At 35.9% G+C, this 12160-nt stretch overlaps 1 protein-coding gene across 1 annotated transcript in view; it reads right to left on the reverse strand.

The window, feature by feature from the left end:
• LOC150101817 (protein NEDD1-like) overlaps positions 1 to 12160 on the reverse strand; it is a 193866-nt gene that overhangs the window by 14705 nt on the left and 167001 nt on the right. Inside the window, exon 11 of the mRNA XM_090399912.1 lies at positions 4231 to 4344. Coding sequence (XP_090256038.1) covers positions 4231 to 4344 — 114 coding nt within the window. The remainder of the gene's footprint in view (positions 1 to 4230; positions 4345 to 12160) is intronic.

Consider the following 12160-nt stretch of genomic DNA (forward strand, 5'->3'; position numbering starts at 1 on the left):
TGGAGGTTGTTGAAGAAGCTTAGGAATGGAAGAAAGAGTGCTGTAAAAGGAGTTAGAGATGATAAAGGTGACATGAAAATGGGAGAAAAAGATATCCTTCAAGTATGGAGCAATTACTTTGAAAAACTGCTAAATGAAACAAGCAGTGTTAGCACAGTGGTAAAAAAGAATCAACAGGCATACAGTCAGGAATACATATCCATACTTGAAGTAGAAAAAGCCATCAAAGGCTTGAAATGTGGAAGGTAACAGGAGTAGATGATATTCGACCAGAAATGCTGACGTATGGTGGTATAAAAGTCTTACAGTGGATGCACTGCATAGTTCAGAAGGCCTGGACAGAGGGACAAATTCCTGGTGATTAGAGTAGCGCTCTCATGGTACCCATATATAAAAAGGGAAATCAAACTGAATGTGAGGATTACAGAGGTATTTCCCTACTGAGTGTTCCTGGCAAGATCTATGCAAGTATACTTGAGAATCAGTTGAGAAGAATTGTGGAAGAAAAGCTTGGTGAAGAACAAGCTAGATTTAGGCCAAATAGAGGCTGTCAGGATCAGATCTTCACTTTACGACAAATAGTCGAGAAATCATGGGAATATAACAAAGATCTGTATTTAAGAAGGGTCGATCTGGAAAAGGCATATGACAAGGTGCAAAGAGAGAAGCTATTCAATACACTGCAGTTATAAGGTGTCATCGGGGCATTATATCAAGCAATACTTAGTCTTTATTTGAGTTGTGAGTCAGCAGTTAGAATTGAAGGAAGTACAGGAAGATGGTTTAATGTTAAATCTGGTGTGAGACAAGGATGTACATTATCCCCTCTGTTATTCATTATCTATATGGATCACATTATGAAGGAATGTGGTATTAAACCTGATATCAAAATTGGAGATGTTAATGTCAGCTCTTTGCTTTATGCAGATGATGTTATACTTCTAAATAAATCCGCTACAAGTCTGCAAGATTCTCTGACTAAATTGAATAGCTGTTGTAATAGATATGGTATGAAGGTCAGCAATAAAATGACAAAGACAATGAAAATATGCAGAATCATTGAAAATGTCAACTGTGTTGTGAATGGAGAACCTGTGGAACAAGTAAAACATTTCAGCTATTTAGGCACGATTTTTACTGAAGATGGTAAATTAAATATAGAAATAGACAACAGAATCAGCAAAGCTGGTATGGTGGGAAGTCAATCGAATAAATTCATATGGAATAAGAGAGAAATTAGTCAGAACACTAAATTAGCTGTATACAAGACAGTGTTCAAACCAGTTTTAACTTATGGATCTGAGAGCTGGGTCAGAAGTAAAACACTAGACCAAAGACTAGAGACCACAGATATGAGAGTCCTGAGAAAGATTATAGGCGTGAACAGATGGCATCAATGGCAATATCATATTAAAAACGAGGATATTAGGAAAGAACTTGACATTGTCAGCATTCATGAATGCGTTAGCAGAGCTAATTTCAGGTGGTATGGTCACTTAAACAGAATGGGCAAGGAAAGATTAGCAAAACAAGTGTTCTCTGCCAGGTTGGCAGCAAAATGACCCAGAGGAAGACCAAGATATAGGTGGATTGATACGGTACAAAGTGCCTTAGACGATAGAAATATAAGATCTGATAATGTTGGAGTCTTGACAAGTAACAGACTGATTTAGAGGAAAATTGTAGATAGGAAATTAATAATGATGTAATTTTTTTCATGTAGTACTATCATATCCTGTACACCCCCTTGAGGGTACATGGCAGGAATTTGATGATGAAGTATTATTCAAGAAAAAAATGAAAGAATCTGTAAACAAGAATCAAAGAGGCATGAGAGAGGCAACCAGCCAAACCAGAGAGGCATATGGTAAAGTCAAAGAGACAATCCTGTCTTTTTAATTTCTTGATTCTTCCAAGGATGCAAAAAAGAAGTTTCTTGGGAAAGAAAGAAAGTATACAGAAAGTGTGTAGCAAATAACTCGGCATACACCCTGAGAAAATATATTAAAAAATTAATTAAGGAAGCAAAGCAAAACAATGTATAACAGTAGCTGAACAAGTCATGGAAAGACTGGTAAGAATACAGAAGATAAACATCAAGTGACAAAATGTTCTGGAAACTTTGAAAAGCTTAGAAGTGGAGGAAATATTACTGTAAAAGGAATTAGAGATGATAAAGGCAACATGAAAATTAAACTTGAGCTAAAGCTGTTTTAGATGTCAGGAGTAGTTACTTTGAAAGACTGCTGAATGAAACAAGACATGACAGAACAGTGGTAGAAAATATTCAAGAGTAAAGTAATCAGGAGTATATATGATATATTTATCTGCTTCTTTACTACAGTCTGCTCTCATTGTAGCAAACACCACTATAGCAGAGTACCAAAAACGTCCTAACCAGACATACAGAAATGTTTTGGGAAAATTTGGAAAAAAAAAAGAGCAAATTACAGAACAAAGACTAGTCATTACTAACACCGCATTCCAAAATAAATGTGCATAAATTCATATGGAGAAACAAAAAGAAAAGTCTCACTATAAACAGACTATTCTTGTGGTCCCTACAAATTTGCTATAGTGAGAGTTGACTGTATAGCCTTTAATATTAATAACCTTAGTATCCAATTTCCCATTTTGAAACATGTACACATCACTATCTGAAATTGCTTGTTATTGAAGAAGTTTATCTTCAATGTTTATTGCTGAATACTATAGCTATTTCCTCCTTTTACTGATCACTATGGTGATATTTTGCAGTTATTATTTAAAGTTATACCACCTGTTTTACTTTTTATCAATTATGGCAAAATACTATTTTTGTAATTATTCTGACAGTGCAATACCTACAGTCAATTTGATGAAGTTTGAGGCACATGAACAATGATTTTTCATTGTTTGCCTGGTTCCTTGACAAAAACAATGGTAGCCTTGTTTATCTGGGCTACCCTCCCAAAGGCAGCATGGCTCATGGTTGCATGTCATCATCATACTTGCATGCAGCTTAGGCCAGTGTGAACGTAATTTGATGAATGTAATCAATTATGTCCCATGTGACTGGATCAGAAATCTTGATTGGTTCTCTACATTCATTACAAGCAATGTGGAGGAAGACTCTTACCAGTTGTCTAACTCTTAATCAATCCCAGAATTATTAATATGAATTGATTTGCTTATAAAAATGAATAAAACCTCAACTGAATCATATCAACATCTTGGTTACATCCTAAATCCTCCACTTTACAAATTTTATTAAATTCCACCCATTCAGAGCAGAGATATTGCAATATATAATTTTGACGTTTTGTCCCTTTATAGGCCTGCATGCCCAGATGGGCTTCCACAACCATAATTTCAGGATAAGATTATTATTATAGACATATATTCCTGTGAATAAATTGTTTATGTTCTCCTGGCTGGTTTGTGGAATGAAAAATCCAAGTTCTAAGTTTTTCATCTTACATTCAGGATAACCTTGCCACCTCTGTATGAGGCTAGCTTAACTCACCAACAATTGAAAAGCCCTGATAAAAGTTCTTTACTCCTTAGATGGGATTCACACCAGAGCATTTCAAAGGGCTTTGTTGAAGCCAAATAAATTCCAAAGGCTGTAGGACATGTTATAGAGAATAAAATTCTACTAACACAGAAGAAAAAGTTACAGCAAAATTTCACATAGATGAAATGAATCATCTATGAGAAAAGAAAAAAAAAAAGAAACCTGGATCAGCATCATTTACACCCATGTTATTTTGGATTCTCTATTTGCTTTTTATAATAAACAGTGATATTTTCATATCACTAGTACAAATAATTTTTTTTAAATTAAAATAAACATAAAAAAGTCAATATTATGATTCATTGACACAATGTGCTCACAATGTGTACCTTGACATGGAAAGAGTCCAGCTCAGACAAATGTAATCAGACTAACTTTGTGTTTTTGTTTTTTCTTTCATATAGTACTATGTTGGCTGGTTCTTAGACAGTGAAAGCAGCATCTGTCTCTTGGAAACAATTGAATTTTTCTTCTATAACTGAAAACTGGCCTAAAAATGAACAAACAAACATGCACACCTATAGACATAGCAAATAAATATGTTACTGATTGTCTGTTTGACACCAGAAAATGGATAAAGAAAACAAATATGTTTCCAGATTAAGTTGGTCCACAAACAGGGGGAAAAAAAAATTTAGAGAAAATAAGATAAAGTCTACATTTTCATTACTAACCATCTGATCATGAAACTGTCTCAGAATTTGGACATGGAGATTGAGTAGGTCTTTATGAATGTTATCACTAAATTCTTCCATGGCATCTTGGACAATCTGACGGATGAATTCAGTCTACAGTAAAAAAGACAAACATTATTTTTTAATTTTTGCTTAAAATTTATATGCAATAGAATAAATTTATTTCTAATGAAAGAATTTAGGAATAACATTAATAAAGATTAAGGTATTTATGAATGTTATCACTACATTCTTTCATTGCATCTTGAACAATCTGCTAGACAAATTCAGTCTAAGAAAAGACAAACACTAATATTATTTCTTTTTTCATGTATCTTGTTCGTTTTTAAATTTATATCTAATAAAGTGACAATATATAACTTTATTCCAATTATACATTTGTATAATTGGAATAAAGGGTATTAAGGGTATTGGAAAGGGTATTAAGGAAGGATGTGGATATAAGAAACAGATGGGGAATATACTTTAAAGGGCTTTTGAATGAAGAAAATGCAAGGACTCACAGAGACGATGGGGAGCCTAATGAGGGGATGGTGCAGAACATTAATAGAGTGGAAGTGAAGGAGGCCGTAAAGAGGATGAAGAATGGAAAATCAGTAGGCCCTGACAGGATCCCAGTGGAGGCATGGAAATCACTAGGGGGAGAGGGAATTGAGATGCTGTGGGACCTGTTAATAAAAGTTTGTCAACAGGAAAATATACCTGTGGAATGGAGGGAAAGTACTCTTGTCCCCATCTACAAGAGTAAAGGAGATGCCCAAGACTAAAAATAACAGAGGAATAAAGTTGATGTCCCACACAATGAAAATCCTACAGAGGATTCTTGATGGAAGACTGAGGAAGGAGGTGGAGACTGCAAAGGAGCAATTTGGCTTCATGACAGATGCTATCTTTGGGTTACGACAGATGATGGAAAAGTTTCGAGAGAAGCAATGGGAGCTATATCTGGTTTTTATTGATCTGGAGAAAGTTTATGATAGAGTGCCAAGGCAAGAAGTCTGGAGGTGTTTGAGGGAGAAGAAGGTACCGGAGAAATATGTCAGGTTGGTGCAGGAGATGTACAGAAATGTGAAGACAAGAGTTCGAACCTGCCTGGGAGAGACAGAAAGTTTTCCAGTGACAGTTGGCTTGCATCAAGGGTCAGCATTAAGTCCGTTCCTGTTTAATATTGTGATGGAGGAGGTGAGAGAAGATGCACCTTGGACTATGTTATATGCAGAATCAAGAGAAGAAGTGGCAGCTAAACTGGAAAGTTGGAGGAAAGTACTGGAAGAGAGAGGTATGAGACAGAGCAGAGGTAAGACAGAGTATACGTGTTGCAAAGTGGATGGCAGCCAGGAGACAGAGCTGGAAGGAAAAGTCATCAGGAAGGTCAGTGACTTTAGATACTTAGGTTCAACAATGAAAGAGGATGGTGAGGTTGAGAAGGAAGTGGGATGCAGGATACAAGCAGGATGAAGGAACTGGAGAGAGATGGCTGGAGTGCTATGTGATAAGAGGGTACCGATTAATCTTAAAGGCAAAATCTACAGGACAGTAGTGAGACCAGCTATGATGTATGCTATGGAAACTGTGGCCCTGAGGAAAAATAACATCAGCAGGATGGAGGTAGCGGAGATAGGTGGATGTGCAGTGTGACCAGAAAGGATCGTCTGAGAAATGATTATGTAAGGGGAACGGTGAAAGTTACGAACTTAGGAGGAAAGATATAGGAGGCAAGGTTGAAATGGTTTGGTCATGTGAGGAGGAGGGAAGAAGAGTATATGGGAAGAAAGGTCATGCAGATGGATGTGCAGGGGAAGAGGAAGCGTGGACAGCCAAAGAAGAGATGGAGGGAGATGATGGAGGAGGACTTAAGGATGAAGAACTTGGATGTGGCTACAGCCCAAGACAGGAGGTTGTGGAGGAGACTCACCACAAACAGCGACCCTACTTAAGTGGGAAAAGCTGCAGAAGAAGAAGAAGATTATTATTATTATGTGACACCTCCAGGGAGTCCAAGGACTCATCGAGGGAGGAATCCACCAACTACAATGAACCATCATCATCTACACCACTAGAATTTTCACTAACTATCAAAAACATCTGTGCCCATATCGGGATTCAAACCTGCAGCCTTTTGGCTGGAGAGCGGATACACTAACCACTCGGGCCAACCAGGCTGGCATTATTGTCCCAATAAAGCAGTAATAGCTGTAACCACTCTTTCCAATATCTTTTACATTCTTCTTTAGACATATAATGTACATGCCCTGGTTTTCCATCCTCATAAGCAATGACTATAATTGCATTCTCAATCACAAATTTATGTGGATCAAAATTAAGAGCTCCCATATAAGCTGCAATTTGTAATGGGCTATCATATGTACTAGAAAGGGATGGTTTTGGCTTTTTCGAGGTTTTCCAATCTATAAGTAGTAGATTATTCCTGATTATTCCCTAACACAATCCACAATACCTTTATACATCAAGTATAAACTTCTTAATATCTCTGATGTTAGGCTTCTTGAACAACAGAAGATTCAATTAGTCTAATATCAGAGATATTTAGAAGAAGTGGGTTTAAACTTTTCCAATGTCCTGCATTCACCTGTTTAATACAAATCTGTTCAACTGGAATTCCTTTCAGAAGTTCTACAATTCTGTTGTGCAGGGACGCACCATTATCTAAAAGAGCTTGTTGATAATTGTAAAATTGTTATTCACCAAGCTCTTCTACCATTTTCTTCTTCCATTTCTCTAGTATTGCTACTCTTTCTTCTGGAAGAGTCTTGCATATTGTACTCTTGACATTTAACTTTTTAATTGCTGATATAGGTTCTGTATCATCACTACACATATCAAACTCTTGAAATGTATTTAGCAGTGGAAATTCTGAAATTGCCACAATATCTTTACTGTTAAAAATACAATATTCTGAAGTATTTTAAATTTTATAACTATCTGGTTCTTCATCTTGTGTATCGTGTATTGGAAGTTTATTTTGCACTTGGTTAGATTATAATAAATTTAGTTTAATCCTTTATCCAAGTGTAAAATATTAATCCTTTATCCAAGTGTAAAAGATATTTTCAGGACTCACATAAGGTGGTACATCCCTTGGCAACTCGGACCAAAGGTGGACTAAGCTCTCATCACTCTTTGTCTAAATATCTCCCATAATGCAAAACACATCTCCTTGCAGACATGTATACTGCTATGCATTAAGGGAAGGGGCCACTACCCAGACCAGTTTTGACCTTTATTGAGGTCTTGTCAGTGAGAGGCAGACCCAGAGTGGTGATACTAAGGCAGAAGCAATGGAGAGGTCATATTTACCTATACGAGTTGCCAACCGGTGTATCACCTTATTATTAAATTACTCTGGATTTAGAGAAAGATGTTGGAAGTTTATTTTGCACTTGATTAGACTATAATAAATTTAGTTTAATCCTTTATCCAAATCTAAGCAAACAAAGTTTGTGCCTGAAAATATCTTCAGGACTGAGGTAAGGTGGTATATCCCTTAGTAACTCAGAGCAAAGGTGGACCAAGCTCTCATTACTCCTTGTCTCAGTATCTCCTTAAATGCAAAGCACATCTCCTTGCAGACATGTATACTGCTATGCATTAAGGAAATGGCCACTACCCAGACTGGTTTCGACCTTTATTGAGGTCTCATCAGTGGGAGGCAGACTCAGAGTGGTGATACTAAGGCAGAAGCAATGGAGAGGACCTGTGCAAACTTTGTTTGCTTACACTTGGATAAAGGATTAAACTAAATTTATTATAGTCTAACCAAGTGCAAAATACTCTTCCAACATCTTTCTCTAAATCCAGAATAATTTAATAATAAGGTGGTACACCGGTTGGCAAATCATATAGATAAATATGACCTCTCCATTGCTTCTGCCTTAGTACCACCACTCTGGGTCTGCCTCCCACTGACCAGACCTCAATAAAGGTCAAAACTGGTCTGGGTAGTGGCCCTTCCCTTAATGCATAGCAGTATACATGTCCACAAGGAGATGTGCTTTGCATTATGGGAGATACTGAGACAAGGAGTGATGAGTGTTTGGTCCACCTTTTCTCCAAGTTGCCAAGGGATGTACCACCTTACCTCAGTCCTGAAGATATTTTCAGGCGTAAACTTTGTTTGCTTACACTTGGATAAAGGATTAAACTAAATTTATTATTGTATCGTGTATTCTTTTGCTAGAATCATAACATGAATTAATGCATTTTTTAGAATCTATAATGCGAACAGTTGAAATATATTTAAGCCAATCAGGAAACACATCATCATCACTGGCAATTAGTGTTTTTTTCATCAGAGGTCCAAACAGACTTTGTTTTCCCAGTTTAATTTTCTCATTGCTAATGAAGATGATTTACTTTCTAAAACCTTTACGGAGCCAGTCTCAGAGGTGACACAATTCTTCTTTTTAGGATGTCTTGGGTAGCAAATTTTAAAAGATATTTTAAATCTAATTATTTTAAGTATGCAAGAATGACTCTGGCATACTACTACTAAATTATTAAGTATCATTCTTGTCTCCTCTTTAAAACAAAAAAAGTTGCACAATTATGGCTTATCTTCCAACTCATCTGTCGACATAAGTTGCACCTTTTTAACGAAGCAAATTTCTTTGAAGAGCCAAAAAAAAGCGTGTATTCATATTTTCTTAGAAATTCCCCGTTTCCTTCTGCTGGAAAATCACGACACATCGCTTTCTGAAAATCATTCTCATGGATGATCCCTTACTTCGTGTTTTCCAGCAAAGAAACAGATAATGAATAGAAGGTCTAAACAAAAATGTTTAAAAAATAACAATTGATTACTTGCATCATTCCAATCCACTTCGTTATATCAGAACAATGGAAGTCATTCTACAGCATTGACAAAAGATGTTTAAGTAAATAAGTAAGAAGCATTGGGAACTAAGACGAGCTCGAACTACTAGACACATATTACGATGAAATGTATATAGGCAATACATTTAATTACTTTAAAATTTCAACACCTTCTTCCTCTGCACCACAGTAGTATTAAATATCACACATCTTAGAGCAACTACATTACAACATTCAAGAAAACTGCAAGCACAGCACTTTAATTGAACTGTAAATGACTGAAACCTAAAGTTCATGCAACATAAACATAAATAACTCATCACTACTAACGCTACTTTAAGACATTACCGCAAAAGAAATTAATTAAGAAATTAATTAGATTTCTTTCCATGTCTCTAAAACACCATGGACTACTAGAAACTTGAATATTAAATGTAAATTAAATATGAATTAAACGATTTAATGAAACACATACATCGATACGAGCAGAAATGCTACAGATTTATCAGTACAGTCAATATAAATGAAAACAGATTCATTAATCATTGCACTTGCAAAGAATGTTACAAACTACTCCCAAAGTGGAAAAATTTAGTTTTACTAGGATTGTAGAGCTAATCACAAAAGTCCTAGTTAAGGGGACCCCCAGATTGCTGTCAGTTTCATAGCTAACTGATTCATCATAGATCTTTGATGTTCTAAGAGGAACAGAACATCTTGAAGAAAAGTTGTTTAATGTATATACTCAAGCAACTTGTGAACAACCTCATTAAATTACATTAAATGCTATTCAGCTATTGCAAACATTTTCATCAGGAGAATTATCAAATGTCAAGGCAGCCACAACTTACAATGACACTGCAACAACTACCATGAAACTGGACCTTGCTTAGAAGCTCTCTTTAGGGATAAATGTAAGCAAAATAAGCTAAGCATGACTCAAAATCAAGGGATCATCATCAAATGCAGATGGAAATAATTAAGTGAACACGTACCATACACACAGCAGCATCTGTGACAGCCCAGTGAACTAGCCAGGTAGTCACAGAAATTTCAGGTGCCGTTTTGTAATTTTGTCCATACCATCTGCTCCAGAAAATTGGTATGTACCGATCAAGCTATCCTCTTAGTAACTCAAACAATAACCTTAACCTTGTCCAAATTCCCTTTAAAATGGAATGTCCTTCATCCAGCCAATCTCAGTTTCATATCCTTTGGCATCACAATAGTGCCATATGGAATGAGCTCCATGAATTTTACTTCCTCCTTTCTATAGTCTGATTACTGTTTTCTTCTCTTTATCTAAACCTTGTGTTCTGAATGAATCATCCTCTTCCTTGCATTATGTCCCGCTTGGTGCAGGGTCTGCTGTTTTGCATTTGGCCCTCCATTTCATTTGGTTTGCAGCATCAGTAGGGTGAACACCAATACTCCCCATGCCTTCTTTTAGGCTGTCTGTCGATCGTTTTTTCGGGATGTCGGCCATCTGGGCTAAGTGTAAGGGCCAGTCCTGCGACAGATTTCTTGTCAGCCATGGCCACATGCCCTTACCATCATAGGCGTGCTTTCCTCGTTTTCTGGATGTCATTTGTAATGTGGTCTAGTCATGTGTATCCCAGTGGCCATTGGAGCATCTGCATCTCTATGACATGTAGTGCCTGTTCATGCTGTTTTGTCACAGGCCAGTACTCTGCTCCATAAAGTGCAACTGGTCAAATGACTATGTCCACGGTGGCCAAACTGCGGCTTGCGAGCCGCATGTGTCTCTTCTTAAGTTTTATTGCAGCTCAACTAACAAATAAAAAATATTTATAATTTTTCTAGCAGACATAGGGCAATCACCTAATAAAGTTTTTCTGAATGATGATAATAATTTAAAAAACTTGAGGCAAAGCCATAAAAAGGAAAAAAAAATCAATATTTTTCTCTACAAATCATCGATGTTTGTTTACCATCCCTAATAAGCTGTATTTTGCTGCTCGATTGGTCAATGTTTTTGAGTGGCTTGATGAAATTTGTATTACCTTGTCAGAAAATTTAAAACGATACATTACTGAATTTCGTACTTCTTATATTAATAAAAAGGTAATAATAATACTCGTGGCATTGATATTAAGGAAGCTTTTGATATTGTCCTTAAAAATGTTCCAAAAAATAAATTAGTAAGTGTGGCTACTGATGGAGCAGCAGTAATGGTGGGTAAGAATGTAGGATTAATTGGACTTTAAAAAAAGATGAAAGCATTCTCGATTTCATTCCAATTCATTGTATTTTGCATCGAGAACATCTTGTTGCAAAACACTTTAATTTTGAACATGTGTTTACACCACTCATAAAAATCGTAAATTTCATTCGGACCAATGCAAAAAACCACCGTCTGTTTCGAAATTTTATTGATGAACTTGATTTGAATGAACAAATAAATGAGTTATCGTTTACTGCATAGTGAGATGGTTATCTACGTACTGTATTGAACAAATTTGTAGCTTTATTGGAACCTATTATCAAATTCCTAGGTATAAAAAAGCAATTATATCCGCAATTAAAAAACAATGAATGGATCCAGGACTTAAATGTTTTTACTGATATAATGGAACATTTACAAAATTTCAATGTGTCGCTGCATGGCAAAGACAAGAATATTTCAGAATTGAGTATCAGAGCATTTTTAGTTTTAAAAAAAAAATTACAACTTTTTTCAAAAAAAATAAGTGAAAAGACTTCCAATCACTTTCCACATTTGAAAAAAAGCGACTTCAGGATGTGATATTCTTCCTACAGCCATCAGTAACTATTGAGCAAAATTAAACAACCTGTTGGACGATTTTGAAGAACGATTTGTAGAATTACAAGAATTAAAACCATCTATCGCATTTCTATTAAATCCATTTGAGATTGATGTAATTAACAACAGTCTCCCGCTTTTAAAAAGCTTACTTCCTGGAACAGCATCAGGAGAAATGGAGTTAATAGAAATGCAAGAAGATGAAGGTCTTAAAATGTTACATAAATCAGTAAATTCAATCAACGAATTTTGGAAATGTGTACCTACCATAAAGTACAGCCATTTAAAAAA

The sequence above is a fragment of the Typopeltis vanoorti genome, chromosome 11, assembly GCF_054136105.1.
Source record: "Typopeltis vanoorti isolate ZY-2024b chromosome 11, IOZ_Tvanoo_1.0, whole genome shotgun sequence".
NCBI lineage: Eukaryota > Metazoa > Arthropoda > Arachnida > Uropygi > Thelyphonidae > Typopeltis > Typopeltis vanoorti.